We start from the raw sequence: 17,388 nt of genomic DNA, 5'->3' as shown, positions 1-17,388 counted from the left end.
GTAGGTTTACTTCTACAGTCCATGGACTTCATCACATGTTGTTTCATTCCTTAAGACACTCCACTAGACCTTCACTGCAGCCACTGCTGCTTATTTGTGGGTCTCTCTGCTTTCAGTTTTGTCTTCAGTAACTGTAAAGCTTCTCTGTTCCATTTGCGCTGTGAAGTGGTATCTGATCAGCATATGTCCCTGTACACTCACATCATCAACAAATGCTAGTGGCCCAGTTCCACTGGTATCCGCGTATGTCCGTGCCATGACACTGTTGACTGATAAAATTCTAAAAATGCAGCCAAGATGGGGTTTTTTTTTTAAATATCAATTTCCAACTATTTACAGAACAATCAGGCTTTCTGCATCAAATAAGATGCCACACAAATTATTTGTGCCTCTCCAAAAATGAATTTCTGTCATCTATAAGATGAAGGAGAACATCACAAGCCTGATAGCTGCAGGCCTGAAAGCAGGAGGTGAATCACTCCTGTTGTCTACCTGGAGACAGTGTTTAAATTGCAATCTGCCTTTAGTGGCTTTTTGGCAGCAACTGCGACATTCAGCAGTCGCCTTGTTCTGACCAATGACTGTGTGCTCCATGTTTTCTGCAGTCATAGATAAAAAATATGTACCACAGCCTCATCAGGCAGGTTTCCATGACAAATTTTCTGTATATGTATATTAAATTTCATTTTCGTGATTTTATGAGCTTTTTCAAGAGTGTATATATATATTTTTTTTTTAAGTTAATAGATTTAAAAAAAAATCTTTTACTTTATTTAGTTTTTAACGTTTGATTAGAAGCAACACAACAAAAAACTTTCTCAGTCAATTCAGATTTGCAAAGTAATAAATCCTTCAAACAAAGACGAGGGGATGTTTTTAAGTAAGTAAGAGCAGCCAAAAAAAAGTAAACCACACACGAAGGACGCAGCTCATAATTCTCAGATGTAACGATCTCATTGTCGTTACTATAGCAAATCACTCGGGCATGCGCAGTTAAGTGATAAACACACTATCAGTCGCAGCGGTTGAGTTGGCCTGCAGATTTGGGCAAAAGCAATGAGGTAAGTCAAAGTCTTGAACTTGTTTTTACGGTTAGTCTTAAAGCTTTTTGTCAGAGGTGTTTGTCTTCGTTTTAATGCTCGTGGTTTTTTTTAATGCATGTTGCAGGTCAAACGATAAAAAAACGATAAAACAGTAGCTCCCAAACTGAGAGACCACAAAAGAGTCCATGCTTGTAGTAATAGCTGGTAAATTGTACTTTTATATTTTCAGCGCATTTCCGTAGTTGTCCCTGTTGGGTAAAAATATGTGTCATTCAAAAGCTGGGACCTCCATACTGAGCCTCGTGTGATTCACTTCAGTGGGAGGAAATTATGTGCTATAGCTTTTGGGTGACTCCAATTACTGACCCTGCAACACTCTGAGGTTTTAAACCATTCTTCCTTTAATCATTAGAGACAGACGTGGTCAGACTGACTTGTATCAAGAGCTGTGGTTTCTTTATTTATTAATTAATCGTCTCTGCTGCACTGTGACTCAGCATGAGGATTGGACCAACCCTATAAGCGCTTTCCTTCAAATTAATGGTTAAACAATAGCTTTTTTTTATTTTCACAACAGTGTTTAGTCTTTATCAGCCTCGATTAAGCCTCTTGTCATGTTAATCACACTGTATGACCTGATTCTGAAGTAAACTTAGAGGCTGATTAAGGGTTAAGAGGTCAAAATCTAACCAATCAACATGAGAAATGAAAGTGTACAAACAATACTTCCTTACAGTGAAAGGGCATGTTTGTTGTCATGTTAAATCTCTTTTTTGGGGGAGGGGGCTTTGGGTGACAGCAGGTAGCAGGAATGTGATATAACAAGTGGAGCTGTGTTTTATGCCACCAACTCTTTCTCTCCCCCTGGATGTCAGATCTGTTATTCAGCCCACGAACAATAGAAGAGGCTCTCTCTGTCTTAAACAATTCTGTCAAGTCTGCCAGATACCCCCCGTGACACACTGGTACACACATTGTATCTGCCTCCTGTCCAACTCTTTATGCTTGATCCTAATTTTCCCCCGTCACACACACATTTAACTTCTCTGTCTTTCTCCAAAGGGCAGTGCTATTGGTCTGGGGTGTGTGTGTGTGTGTGTGTTTTGAAGGAGAAGGAGAGGGAGATGATGAAGCTTGGGAAGTAGAGCAAGGAGGCGGGACTTGTCACCATTCACGTGTAGTGCTGATGATGCTCCGTAGAGCATCAACAGAGTCTGTGAAAGAGGAAAGAGGAGAGGCCGCTTGGTTAAATAATAACTAGTCAGCCATGAGGAGCGGTGTGTCGCGCTGCTCTGAAGCTGAGCCAGACTGTCGGGAGGAGACACAGAGGTGAAACTCGGAAGTGGAAGAAGACATCTGGGACGTACCTGTACCAAGTATAGACGCTGCTGTTGCCATGGGGGGCTCTCTCAGCCAGCACAGGAAGGGATCTGTCAGCTCTCCTCGCAAGAAGAACAGCATGTAAGGCTAGATTCTTCATTTGTATGTTTGTCTGTGAGCGTGGGGAGATGCTCCAGCTCTTTGGTGTTTTGTCTAACGTGGATGCTTCTGTCAGTGAGGAGGAAGAGAAGTGGGAGATAAGGAATCAAAGTGCAGTTTTGGGGCACTGAAGCAAACAGGACTTTCTGTGCTAGGCAAATTTGCCCATCGTGGGAGTTTGAATACTAGTTAGGTATTCAAATCAGACTAAAGGCAGAAGGCAAGCGAGCTTGACTGAGGAGTGGCGCAGCTGATAACATGAGCTGAAGGTCCAAAGCAGTTCAGTTTTGACAGCTGCTGTAGTTACCACAGTATAAAACACAATGCTGCTGGCAGGTTTTGATTATGCCGCTGTGACCCTAATTCTAACCCTAATCTGCACTGCGTTAATCGTACAAATTGTGCAGTCCATTTCTTTCAGGTACCGTACTGCAGATTCCTGTTTCGTTCATGCATCATGTTTGACATCCTTAAAGACCCGTGAGATGTGAAAACCGCAGCTGTCTGGAACACTTATATTGAAAAAAAGGACATTTAAATGTTTGAGCTGAGGCTAGAAAGCACCCAGTCACCGCTCATCCTCTTCTTTTTCTTAATCCTTTGTCACAAAGAGCGAGTCCTTTCACTTCGTCCTACTTAAAAGCTTTTCTAAGCTCCTTGTAGCGAAACAACAGTTTCACATTGTGTGTTATTTTAGTGGTTCTTGTCAGTGGCTGTTAATATGAGAAGCACTGCTGCCATGTACTGAAACTGATATTATTTTGGAGATGGCAGCAGAACACAGAGAGCAACTGTAAGAAAAAGCTGCAGAGAACTCAAAGGGACAAACACTGAGACAAAGCCGTGTTTAAGAAATGCTCAGCTGGTTTAAAAAAAATCTCACCGCTCAAGCATACTCCAGTCTTCTGTATCCATCTGTGTTTTTGTAAGGTCAGATGGGGGTTGGGGTCCTCTTTGAGAGAACACTGGGAAACCAAACACTGCTGTGGGATAGGAGCTTTCAGCTTAGGATCTAAATTTAGTTGGCTTCATCATCCATTTTATATCCTAACTGGAGCAGTCTTAGATGTACACTGTTTTTTTTTTTTTGCTCTCCAAAACCCCTGAACACGCAGAGAGAGTCTCACTTGGGAAAAAGCTGCCCTGCATTTGGAGCTCATTTCCTTCTCCATGGTACAAATCAATCTAACGTGGAGTGAAATGTCACTGTCTTCATGTATTGTGAATACATGAAGATGTGACAAATCTAAGGATAAGCATTGATTTTAAGCATAAGGCTTCGCTGTGGGGTATTACCAGCATAAAGATGAAAATCACGGCTAAATAATTGTGAAGTTAACAGGTAAAAACTTTGATTTGCACCATACATTGGATGTTGAAATGCAGTTAAGAATAAGTATAGCTATATTGGCTTTCTAATGGCAGTTAAACTTGTTTTGATTTGATTTGAAGATATGAATGTAAATACAAACATAAGTTGCAGTGGGGTGTGTCGACTCCCTCCCACACTATGGACATGAACTGTAGTGTGGGAATTGTGTGCTCTTTTGTTCCTGTTGTAGTCCAAAACAGTAGCTCAGCTGGTGCCTGTGCATCAGTCCTCTCTTATTATCACATCGCGTCATTCTTTCTCTCTTTGTTTTATCATGTCGCTGTCAGTCGGGTTATTTTAGTGCATTGCAGCACTGCAAGGGCTTCGGCTCTGATGATTGTAACTGTGTTCACTCCGAGCTAGTTTTCCACTCTGACGCAAATAATTGAATGTTCTCTATAAAATATTCAGGTACTCTTTCGCGATGTGCTTCCCAAAAGCATACCAAAGAATTTGGAGCACGAGTCTCTCTTTGTGTAAATTTATCTCTGTGCGTCTTTTATAACAGCCCTTCCCAAACTGAAGAATGCCACCGCCCAGACTGAAATCTGAAAATCTTCTGCTGTCCCACCAAAATTTTAATCACAGCTCTGATCAGCACATCAGATTAAGATAAAATAGTTTACTGCTTTACAATTCTGAACTGCTAAAATTTCATAGACAAAAATGTTTTATTCACAACAGAACATAGAAAAGCTGTTGAATGTTTAAACATAGACATTTTACAGTTTCATGAAAGATATTTGGTCATTTTAAATTTGATGGCAGCAAAAAAAAAAAGTTGGGACGAGGCAACAAAAGACTGGAAAAGTAACGATAGACAGATTCACAAATCTGCAGGAAAACTGCATTTACAAACCTCACTGCATTGGCTCAGGAACTTTTCTGGAAAACCATTCACTCTGCCATCCACAAATGCAGATTAAAACTTTCATGCCATATTGATTGTCTGTTTTAGTTCAGACGATTAATATGTGAATGGGATCCATAAATGCTGCTCACTTCTCTGGACCAAAGCTCATTTAAAATGGACAGACGCAAAGTGGAAAACTGTTCTGTGGTCAGATGAATCTGGAATTCCTTTGGGATAACATGGATGCAGCATCCTTTTATAGTAGTTGAGGTGAGCAACCATCCAGGCTTTTTTAGGGAAGGTCTTGCATATTTCAGCAAGAAAATGCTAAACTACATGCCTCATCAATGACAAGAGCATGTCTTCATAGTACAAGATTCCACGTGGTGAACTGACCTGCCTGCAGTCCAGACATTTCACCAACTGAAAACACTCAGAGCATCATGACATGGAAAATACAACAAAGGAGACCCAGGGCTGTTGAGCAGCTAGAATCCGATATTCCAGCGAGAATTAGAGAACATTCCTCTCCCCAGAGTCCAACAGCTGGTCTCTCAGTTCCCAGATGTTTACAGACTGTTGTTAAATGAGAGATCTGTTACTGCCAAATTCAAAATGACCTCGTATTTTTCTTAACATGGTACATTTGAATTCTGTTTTTATTCACATTTCACACAGAATACCAACTTTTTTGGAAATGGGGTAGTAATTATTAACAACAGCATCGGGTTTCCACCTACCGACAGATGAAAAATTAAAGTACCATAAATTCTTTTAGTAAGTTGATGTGGCAACAAGTGCAGCAAGAACAACCTGATTCTAATTCTCTGCTAATTCTAAAAGTCTGTGTAACCTCACTGGAGGGGTGAGGGCTATTATTTCTTCATCTTGGGGTTTGATGATGGTTTTGGAGAGAGAGCTGTTCAAAATCTCCCACGGGTGTTCAACTGGGTTAGTATTTGGTGATTTTGAAGGCCCTTGTGAATAACTGGCACCATTTTCATATAAATCTAATCATGCAGTGACCCCTTGTGTTCTATGGAGAACATTTAACATTTTTAAAGAGGACACTCCCATCCCATCAGGAGTGAAATATTTAGGCTCCCAAAGATGACACATGATTTTTTTTTTTTACATTTATTTTTTGTGTCATGTCCACTCACTTCTTTTGCATCCATGTTTTGTATTATTGAATCGCTGACTGAAGCTAGTGTTGGCCTTTGTGTCATTTCGTTTTTCTTACGTGAGGAATAGTTCCAAAAAATGACCACTAGATGGAGCCATATCTTTTAAGAAGCCAACATAGTGTTCCGTTTGTTGTAATATTATCTAATCCAGACTGTCTTTTGTGAGACATTAAACATGCTCTTATGTAAAAGTTATGGGAAAAGTGACTTATTTCAGGAATTCATGGCAACTGTCTTTAAAAGGGAATCCAGGCTCTGTTATGTTTGTATTCCACCAAGTGGAAGTTGAATCTGTTAAAAATAAAAATAAAAATAGAAAAAATGTTACTTTTTAATTTTAGCCATTTGAGGTTGGACGCAGTAGCACTGGTGTGTACGTCACATGACATGTTTGCCGTTTAGCATTTGTGCTGTGTGATTGTTGATCAAAGAAGAACCATTCAAGGATGACATTTTGCGCATTCACTCGAATGCAGCTTCTAATTGAAACACAGCCGGAGCTGAAATCTAACATTAAAAGAATGTAAGCTGCAATTACACTGGACACAAAACATGCTGATGACTCTGTTATTCTTAGCTGTACTGGATAGAAACATAAAGTCATGTTGGGATGACTGTTATAATCAAAGGCTTTGTAACCTTTTGGGGCTGACCAAAGTCATTTCAACTACAGCTTAACTTTATTTTTTTCTGGTAAAATGTGTCTTGCGGCCAGGAGAAAGACAAAAAAGCCAAATAATACCATAAAATACACAGAACAGACTAAAAGATGTAAAATAAAAATGTAAGACGTGAATAAGTGACAATAAGTGACAATAGTGTAGTATTCCTTGGGTATAAAGGCAACATTTCCAACAGTTTATCATAGCAATCTGCTCGTCTCGTGAGACACAGGGCCACTTTTTGTGAAAAGGTGAGCTTTTGTCCAGCTGATGAAGAGGGAAACACAAGAATGTCCAAATTAAAAAATACTTCATAAATTTCAAAGTGAAATCATAGTATTCATCTAAGGACAAAGAATATTTACAGGCGGTGTGTAAACTTTATACTGGCGCTAAAGTGAGCGTCGGGCGGCTAACCTTATATCATCATGCAATGGATTAGGCATAGAAATAAACAGTTTGTGATAGCTGGGATGCCCCACTAATTCCTTCTTAGTCTACACACAAACACACACTTATCTCATCCAGTATCACATCACCTCTGCTGCGGCTCACAGACATGTTTTTCACGGCCCATTTATTCTTAGCTCGTAACCACACATGCTGCTTTCAGTCAACATTTATTCCGTGATTAACGATGTGCATTCTTGCTACATTAACTGACAGCACACCCATATAATAGACCTGGTCCAGTGTAGGAGTGTGCCTTTTTAATGTGCCATAGTCGTTTCTTTTTGTTTTTGTGTGTGTGTGTTACTACGAGAGCCGATGACCACTTATAGGAGAACGTGTATGTGTGGGCTTTGCCACTGTTACTTGTGTGTGCTATTTGTGGTTTCAAGGTATTACATAAGAGTTGATTTTCCCCCTTGTATTTTCCTCCTGCTTCTGTCTGCGGTCTGTGCCTCTGCCAGGGAGAGTGAGGGATATTTCCACTCACAGACGGTGTACTGTTTTACTTACTGTTTTCCTCGTATGGCCAGTTCACATCTCCAGGTGTTGCAGGGTGAAGAGTTTGTGCAGCACATAGTGTATATCACATATGGCTACTTTATTATGATTATGTAATGATCATGATTATTTGAACTTTGAATAAACTTGTATTTCTCATTCTACACTGGACTAAAATGTTTCCAAACAGCTGGCTTGGTTTTAATATCTAAAGCCATTGTTGTAACTGAAATTGAATAAATAATCTTGCATGGCCTTTTCACTTCACCTTTGTGTGCTGCTTGAAGGGCTTTGTTAGCTGCAGGCAGACCGTCCTCTCTAGGACAGACAGGTTTGTCTTCTCATCTGTCCTGATAAGGGAACAAAGGCGACTAAAAGCAAACACAAACAAATGTTTGAGATTCTTCTCCCGCCCCAAACGTTCTTTTTCTTTTCTCTTTCATATCCCAGATCTTTTCATTTCTATTATCTCCCTCTTTCTGCCTCTCGCTTTTCTAACACTTCCCCCGTCTCTGTGCGCTTAATTAAATCAGTCTTTTCCGGTTGCCATGGCTCTCATTTGCTCTGTTTTCGCTGTCGACTCATCATAGGCTGAACAGAGCCTCTTTTTATGTGTTCGCCAGTGTGTAAAAAATATGTGTGAGTGCACTGGTTAATCTTTCCCTCTCTCGCTGCCTGCGTGTATCTGTGGATCTGCTCAGTGTGATAATAGCGCTCCTGTCTTTCCTTCCACGTGTTTTGTGGGAGCAGTAAATGGCAGGACGGGCACCTTCAAATAAAAAGCATAAGCAATAAAATGCTTTCGTTCTCATTCCCAGTTCACCTTTTTCACAGTAGTTGGAGCTTCTTCCTGTTATTAGATTATTCATGGTTCATGTCTTTTTTTGTTGTCAGAGAATACATCTCATCTCATCTGGCCTAGATACCGTGTGTGTGTGTGTGCGCGCGTGTGCGTGTGTGCGTGCGTGCGTGTGTGTGAGAAAGGGAGAGAGGTATAAATGTGAAAGCCTGGACTTACATAAGCCACCCATGAGCAACCTCAGAGGCATTTGTGTGAGCAACGATGAAGCTTTCAGCGAAATACTTTATTCTGCCGGTGTCGTGCTGAGCTGCATCGTTACTGCTGAATTTAGGTTTGCTGTATTGATTTGTCCTCAGGCTGGCTTGGATCGTTTAAGTGAATAGTAGCTCTGTTAGTTGATGACATATTACTAGATCAGCAACTTTATTCTCAGCTCAGATTTTACTTGCCTGCATTATTATAAAGGTAAAGAGACTATTGTTAGTCCTCGTTAGAAATATTTAATCTCGAATCCTCTTTTTCATGCGGGCCTCTGTGTTGCCAAGTCAAGCTGTTACAGCAAATTACAGCTAAAGTACCTTTCAGTCTCACTAAGCAAATTGACTGAGCAACATCTCAGTCATTTAATTTGTGAGAAACATCCTTCAATCCATGATAATAAAAAGCCACGACGTCTGTTTTTAAAGCAGCCAAAGTTGTAAAGATTTTATCGCATCTGGAAAGCTCTCAGAGTACATACACCACCCACTTTGTGAGATGTGCCTTGGCCTTGACCTCTTTTTGCCTTCAGAATTGTCTTAATTTTTTGTGGCACAGATTCAACTGGAAATATTTCTCAGAAATGTTGGTCCATGTTGACATGATAGAATCACACATTTGCTGCAGATTTGTCAAATGTACATCCAAGATGTGAGTCTCCCGTTCCACCACATTCCAGATGTGCTCTGTTGGATTGAGTTTTGGTGGCTGCGGAGGCCATTTGTTTACTGTGAACTCAGTGTCATGTTCAAAAGTTGACTTTTATCCTCATAGTCTGTTATCCATGGTCCTGGATACACTGTGGTCATAAAGAGATGGATGTGGTCAGCAACAATACTCAGGTTTGGCTATGAGGTTTAAACGATGCTCATATGCCAAGAAAATATTCCCCACACCGTTACGCCAACATCACCAGCCTGAACCGTTGATACAAGGCAGGATGGATCGATGCTTTCATGATTTCTGATCAGCCAAGTTTTTGCCCATGTGAGCTGAGCCTGTTTCCTGTTCTGAGCTGACAAGAGTAGGACTGCGTGGTCCTCTGCTGTTATAGCCTCTCAGCTTCAAGGTTCGATTCAGAGATGTTCTTCTGCTTATCTTGACTGTTGCCTTTCTATCAGCTCAAAGCAGTCTGGTCATTCTCTGGCTCGTTGAATTAAAAGGGTATTTTTCTTGAGAGAGCTGAGGCTGACTGGATAGTTTTACAACTCTAGAGGTTTTGTGTGACAAGCATAGTAGCTAGCAGTTTGTGAAATGCTCAGAAATGCTTGTGTCATGATGTATAAATGAGTGCTTTAAGGTTTATAGTTGTGGGGGGAGGGGGTGATGTTGAGTAAATGGGCTTTACAGCAGGGTATAATTTCCAGATAGCATTTGCACCAGTCTTTTCAGAATACTTCATATACTTACAGCTTTTAAAATGTATATATGCCCTATTAATTCTTCTCCCTTAGCCTGATCACCTCATCCACTTTCTCTGTAGTAGTCTGTCTGCCCCAGAGAAAACCCTTCTTGCCTCTTTAAACAGGAAGCTTTGGCTCTCCTTTCCCCCCCTCTCCTCGCTTGACCCTGAAAGGATCGGAGCGGGGAAAGGCAAACTCCTGAGGATAAACAAGAGAGTTAGCAAACATGTGGGAGCAGGGCGAGCTGATGTCTGTTAACCAGCTGATCGTCCGCCCAGACAGAGCGGAGAGTGAAAAAAGGAGGGGAGCAGAGGGAGGAGTGAATACTGATGCTCCAGTAATCTGTGCCGTGTGAGTCAGTGCTGTTTAGAGCAGAGCGGCAACAGAAGCAGCTGCAGCAGTGTGAGGCACGTTTCTCTCTCACGAACGTCAACAAAGCAGAAGAGCAGGATGGGAAATCTGAGCGGCTAAGCAAGAGGAGGAAGTGAGACGGCAAACAGACAAGGCAAAAGAAGAGGAAGAGAATCAAAAACACAGATCGTGCACTCGTGTTCGCCTTTCTTTTCTTTTCTTTTCTTGCGGCACTCCAAGATAAACTGCCAGTTTCGTTGACAGCAGTAGTAATCGAAACAGAGGAAGAGGAAGGTCACTATTAATTCTTAGAAGTGTCGTCACGCTCGGGACTGAACGTGTCGCAAGGATGTCCTGGTTGTCGCCGGTCCAGTGGGCGAAATGGACGTGGTCAGCAGTGACTGGAGGTTCAGCTGATGATGGGCAGCCCGCAGCGAAGAATAACGGAGAAGATATGTAAGAGTGCATGAAGTGAATAGAGAAACATAGCTGCTGCAGTATAATAAATACACTCTGATAAAGAAGATTTGATGCCACGGACTCTCGCAGGTTGATTGTGAATGTGGGTGTTTGTGTGATGACTTCCCTGAGTCATGCTGACAGGTGTTGGTTGTATACAAAGAGACAGAGCATCACTTACAGCAGACAAACTGCTCAGAGCTGTGATAATCTCTGATGCTTTCCTGTGCTGAGGATTGATGATGCTATCATTTGCTAAAAACAGATTCTTGTTTAAAACACAGGCGCTCAGGTTGCTGTTTCACGAGTGTCTGTTTTATGTGTTTTATGTTTCTTTGAGAAACCAACGGTAGGACTGCCTAGGCCTGTTTTTATGTGTGTTTGGGTGTTTGTGAGGGCTCTGTGGTAGTTGGAGAACAGTTGCTGAAAACTGTGGGCAGGAGAAAAAAAACCACAGTTTCCAAAGCTTTAGATTTTTTTCTTGTCCATTTCTAGTCTCTAAGTAACCTTCCAAGATTGCAGCCGTTGGGGCCGTCACTGGGATGTGACTCAGAGTGTGTGTGTGTGTACACAGTGAGGGGGTGAGTGGCTATGTATATTAGGATTGGCTGCTGATGGTGGGGTTGTATGGAGCCCCAGAGTGTCAGTGAGTTTGTGTGAGCTGGTTTTCAGAGGTGAAGTGTGGCTGGGACTGTGAGCTTTGTTGCTTGTTGTGCTGTCTTTCATTAGAGTGCAGACATTTTGATGTTCTTTGAAGTGACTGACACACACACACACACACACACACACACACACACACACACCCTTGCTGTTAATGCCCTCCTTTTTTTTTAAGTCTCTCCACAGTTTGGAAATAAATTTTGGCTGGTTGCCGTGGCAGCTGACACAGCAGACCCAAAGACTGCGTGTGTGTCTGTGTTTGTGTGTTGCGGGACACAGTGTGTCGTTACTAAAGAGCAAAGGATGCAGGTGGCCTTGTAGTGCTTCACTTCCTCTCCTCTCCCTTCCTCTAACTTCCTTTAAAATAAAAGCACTTTATGTTTGGTCACTTTGAACTTTCAGCTCTATTGTGCTTGGGTCACTTAAAAAAACATGAATTCCATACTGAAAACCTGTTCTGTGTTTGTTAGAAGGAACAAGACGATCCAACGCCCCAAAACAGCATTCAAAGTTTTATAAACATAATTTAGTAGCTGTTTGTAGGACATATGTGCAGCTTATGAAGCTTTTAAGTGCCTCTCTGTTCTCACAGACAGCACACCGTTGTCTGAAACGCTTTCTTTAAATCAGACAGTGTGATGTTTATTTTTATCCCATCTTCTAAAGATTTTTGCAAATACAATGTTGTATATTGTGTTTTCACACTTTCAGCACATTTTATTTTCAAAAGGCAACATTTGACTTTTAATTCCAGATAATACCATGAATAGTTGAGCTCAGTTGTAGCTCAGGTTCATGAATCTATTCATTCCTCTGTCTCACAGTTCGGACTCCGAGGGGACCTTTGAGACTCCAGAGGCCGAGTCTCCGAGTGTTGTGAAGCTGCTGGGCCAACTGGACAACTCCAACCACTCAGGTGAGATTGCTCAGCTGCTTAGCTAGCCCAGTGTTCGTACACTTGTCAGAATCCGCCCTACCTGCAGGATGAGTGTGATTGGTGGTACAGAAAAGGCAATGACTCTGTGTCCTCTTATTTAACAGACATGAATTGGTTTCTAGTCATTTCATAAACAAAATAAGCTTTATGCTTGAGAAAATGAAAACCTGATTAACAAAATTGGTAAACCACATTTATTCTATTAGCTACACATATTCAGTTATTTAATCAGCCAATGACATGGCAGCATTTAGGCACACAGACATGGTTAATATGAACAAACTGAGATTAAGGAAGGGTAAGAAAGATGATCTAAGTGAGTTAAACAGCATGAAAACATGTATACATTCTGCTGTATGATGTAAGGGTGTGTAACTGTTGACCATGTCCATCCCTTTATGACCACACTGTGCCTGTGTGTCTTCTGATAGACATGGACACAATTAATCTCGCACTGAGAAAATTAAGTTATTACGACAAGGGTCAGGAAGAAAAAGTTAATTAAAGACGTGGTAAAAATAAATAAATAAATAAATAACACTATCACCCCGATTTGTATGGACAAATGGTTACCAAATGCAGTAAATTACAGAGATTTTTTTATATATGTACTTACAGTGCAGTGGGAATGATAATGTTTACAGATGGGTTTTTTAGCTGGTATTTATCCTGCGTGGTTATTGTGCAGTCTGAGTGCTGTTGGGATGAAGCACCTACGCCCTGTCCTACACTGTGGCTGCAACAGTCGACTCCTGAATGTCTGCTTACATCAGGATAATGGACCATGCCACATATTTCCAATCATTTGTGATTTTGTTTTAGCTCTGAGAGGGGTGTTAAAAGCACCTCTGCGCATGAAGCCTAATCGGACTGACTGCTGACACTCACAGGTGGGGCTGGGTAACAAGCCGGTTTTTCTTGTGTCACACAATGCTGAAAATTAGTCTTCCATACTTTCTATAACATGTATTTGTATTGGTACGGAAGCACAGATAATCCATAAGCGTTTCAAACAATACCTGGCCTAATTCTTAGGTAGCTGCTAAGATGTCTGATCTAAATCTGCACTGAGAGTCAGTTTAGACAGGCGGACATAAAGAAAGATGTCACAGTTATTGTTATTACTTCAGAATAATAGCTTGTTGAAGACTAATACTTTCATAATTATGCCTTCTCTTTTGGGTTGGATTTGTTTTTGCTTTCTTTTGTAATTTGGAGAAAAGTGATACTTTGGTTGTAACAGTAGTATTTACGCTAGTGTGCGTTTAAAATGTTCAGACAATGCAAAGTTGCTTTGTGTAACTTCATACTGGGAATATTATGTTGCTCATTATGCAGTTTTAGCGTGCCAGAATCTGGTCTCGGATCGGCGTACTGTGATCTGCTCAAAGTGTGCTTATGAAAGGTAATCAGACATGTAAATGAGCTTTCTTCAGTGAGGCACAGACTTGCAAATGACGCGGGCTGAATCCTCTCTTTTTGAACCTGCCAGCAAGGCCTACTGGGGTGCTTCTCACCCCCTCTTCCTCAGCTGTCCTGCTTTCAGACACGCACAGACACAAGTACCAGGCATTACCATGGCGATGGCGTTTCTGTGTGGAAGCAAATGCGATTGTCACAAATGTTTCTCCATGTCCTTTAATGATGATTAAACAGTTATTGATTTCGTCTGTGTGTGTGGATATGTTGTGTCCATTTTGCACGGATGTGTTTTGTAACCACAGTATATGTGAAGCTGTGCCACACAGTAATGGAGATTACCGTATTTGTTATTGAAAGTAGTTTTTGGGCTGAAACAGTCACGTTAAGTTAAAGAAATCTGGGTTAGTTTCATGAATAAAAGATCAACTGTGGAGAAACTGATACTCGGGTTCCCTATAATTAGAAGACTTGTGGTTCTGGGAAACTACTGCCTTTTCTTGGGAACATCCACACACCACAATCTAACTAGATGTATTATTTAAACAATAATGAAGATGAAACCTTAGGCAGTTGTGTGTATGCTTGTATTTGTTTCTCTGTTCAGTCTTCTGTTGCTTTCTTTTTCAGTGAGCTGTGAATCTGTAATTCAGCTTGATGTTGTTTTTGTTGCTAAGCCACGTGGTGGTGGTGCATACGTCCTTTGCATGACTGGGTGTGGTTCCTCTACATCTGTTCCTTGTCTCCAAAGGGCGTTTCTGTTGTGTGCCTGAAAGTATCCTGATTTCAGCTGAAGCTTAGTTGAACTTATTCTGTGATTCAGTTAGCCTCACGTTAGCATTCGATCAGAGCAAACTGTGTGAGAAAGAGCTGAAACCACAAAGCCTCGATTCATGTTAGCGTACGGAGAGGTCCCTGTTGCGTTATTAACGGGCGTAGTATTGTAAGTTTAACAGTATGTGGATGGGTGAGGGGGTCTGACTTGTTATAGAGATTCCTGTGTTTCAGCAGCAGTGTGATTCAGCTGCTGCTGTGGTTGTTAGCTAGCTCTTAAAGACATGTATAAGGACACAGGAAATGAAGTGTTCTTTGAGGAAGCCAGCAGCCATTTTAAGTGCTCTAACAGGAGAAGGAAAAGTTTCATGAATCACTACAAGGTTAAATCCTCCAGAGACAGATGCAGTCTTAACATAGACACAGGATGGGGATGTGAGGTTTCGTGGTTTACAATCAGAGAGTCTGGAGGAACTGGAGGAGTGGATTTATAGATAGCAATGCTTTGCACAAGTTATTACATTTAACATGTTGGTTAACACCCCTATTGTATTCTTTCATTAGCAGCAAATTATGATGCAAAATGTTAGTGTCAAAGTTACAGTATATTATGTGCCTTCTAATCCATCCACCTATGGTGGATGCATCAGGGGCAACTCAGGGTTCAATATCTTGCCCAGTGGAACTGTGACAAGCAGCCATGGGGAGCAGAGTTATTATAGTTTTTGTATTTTCTGAGTTGTTTTTTATTTTAATTTCATTTTGAAATTTTGTTTAATTTAGTTTCAGTTAGTTAGTTTCCACAGTGGATTTTCTTGCGTCAGTTTAGCTTTTATTGTTTGAAAGTGTTTAGTTTAAGTTTAGTCCTTGTTATTACTGAATGGGGTACATATGTCAGAGGCCAAATGCAAGGAAACCAGTACAGTGTCACAGTCTTGTATACATCCAACGTCTTTACAAACACATCCATCGAAGCCTCATCAGGCAAGTTGTAATGAAATTGTTACTAAACTAAAACTCAGAACGTCTGCTGAGTTTCCAAGCTCACTAAATAGTTACAGGTAATTTCTTTGTCGAAAATCTAGTTTTTATCTTTATTAGAGTTAACCCTTTTTTGTAGTTTAAGTCAGGTCAAGTCAGCTTTATTTGTATAGCACATTTAAAAGACATCAAGCGCCGGCCAAAGTGCTGAACAGAGGGACAATGTAATCAAACAAAAGAAAGAATTCAGATAAATGAGGTAAAAAAAATTTGTAATAACCTTGATGGGGAGCTGGGTAGTAAACCTTCCGATGGCCAGCTGTCCCGCTCCACCTCACGATATACTATATGGACAAAAGTATTGGGCCACACCTCTCAACCTTTGAATCCAGGTGTTTTCCGTCTTAGCTCGCCCTTTTTCCTCATTTAATTTCTTTTTTTTTTTCACAGTACAAAGGTTAACTAGTTAACTTATATGACAAACTAGCTAAGTAGTGACATTTAAATAGAGGATTCTTTTTGTTTCTAGATTTTCAGTTCTGTTGTCTGTACGGAGCAGTTCGTTGATTCTTTGTCAGCATGTTAAGTGTTTGAACTATATAATTTTTCCAGCTGCAAATCTCAGATGAGATTGGCTCCCTCTTCACCTGCCTCACCAAAACATAACTGGATCCTTTGCAAGTGATCCTGTACAGAAGCTTGTTTGACACAGATCCTGATTTTATTACAGCTGTTTTCTCTCGATCACTTTCGATACAGCTCTTCAGGATCACAGTCACATTAAAAATATCTTTGCAGCCCTGTGGCACAAGTAGATCGATAAAGGCTGTCAGCAACATATGAGTCTGTTTTTAGGGTTTTGCATCCTAAATGTTGAAACTCTCACTGTAGAGAGTTGAAAACAGCTTCCGTAAACCTACATTAGTGCGCATTTTAGTCTCCACATGTGTTTAAATCAGCATACCCAAATTGTAAATAAACTGACTTCTATTTTTCGTTTTTTTTCCACAGTTTTTCCTGATGTTACAAACCACATTCTGAATACAGTCTCCAGCCAGGATCTTGGTACCGCTCCATCCCAAGAGGTCGATTCTCTGAACAACCTTACCAGCTCCTCGCCTGACAACAGCAGGTTCAATTTGGATCAGAACCTTAATCTCACCCTCAGTAACAAACCTGAAGTGGTCATTTCCCCATCAAAGACTCTTCCACAGGCTGCCCGGCCTCCAACGCTGTCTGTCGTCTCTCCGCTGAACAAACCCGATCCCTCCGAGGTGGATGACGAGGCTCCGGTGACGTCCGACTCAAGCCCGGATTCAAACTTGACTCTCAGTCATGACATTAGTGTGGATTCGGATTTGCTCAATGGCAACATGGACTCTGACATTTTGCTACCAAGCACAAAACTGACCTGCGAGCCCAAAGGGTCAATTATCACGTGAGTACGTTACAGACTTGTATACGAAGCCCTGTCCTTTCCAGTCATCAGCCATAATCATCCCTGTTCCAGTCGGTGACTGCAGTTACACAAATGCTGAATCTGAGCCAGGGTGACTCACACATTTTCAAGCTGAACAAGTGCTTTTCTCTTTTAGTGGCTGTAGGGAACAGTACTGAATGCTCACTATTGTCCTCAATGAACCTAGGAGATCAAAGTGTTCCCATTTTAATCAGCCGTGGTCGCCTGTTGTGTGTCTTGAAAAAGTCCTGTGAGCTGTTTTTTCTTCTTCTCTTCTTTCTAATGAAGAAGTAATATTCAGCATTATCGTGTTTAATAATGCTTTTTTTTTTTTTTTT

The 17,388-nt window shown here is 41.1% G+C and overlaps 1 protein-coding gene across 4 annotated transcripts in view; it reads left to right on the top strand.

Annotated features, from left to right (window-relative positions):
* The first annotated feature begins 953 nt into the window (after positions 1-953).
* LOC102206806 (transforming acidic coiled-coil-containing protein 1-like) overlaps positions 954-17,388 on the top strand; it is a 24,826-nt gene continuing 8,391 nt past the window's right edge. The window contains exons 1-3 of one of the 4 annotated variants that reach the window (XM_013914887.1): positions 954-1,061; positions 12,305-12,396; positions 16,603-17,029. In XM_013914887.1, the coding sequence (XP_013770341.1) occupies positions 1,057-1,061; positions 12,305-12,396; positions 16,603-17,029 (524 nt within the window). In that variant the 5' untranslated portion in view covers positions 954-1,056. Of the gene's footprint in view, positions 1,062-2,061; positions 2,505-10,278; positions 10,818-12,304; positions 12,397-16,602; positions 17,030-17,388 lie in introns of those variants that run through there. The other 3 variants (XM_013914886.1, XM_013914888.1, XM_013914883.1) reach the window with 3 other exon arrangements.

Source organism: Pundamilia nyererei, unplaced genomic scaffold (genome assembly GCF_000239375.1).
Source record: "Pundamilia nyererei isolate P.nyererei 1_Seehausen unplaced genomic scaffold, PunNye1.0 scaffold00006, whole genome shotgun sequence".
NCBI classification, from domain to species: domain Eukaryota; kingdom Metazoa; phylum Chordata; class Actinopteri; order Cichliformes; family Cichlidae; genus Pundamilia; species Pundamilia nyererei.
The sequence above is the reverse complement of the archived record's forward strand: the minus strand, read 5'-3'. Positions and strand labels throughout refer to the sequence as shown.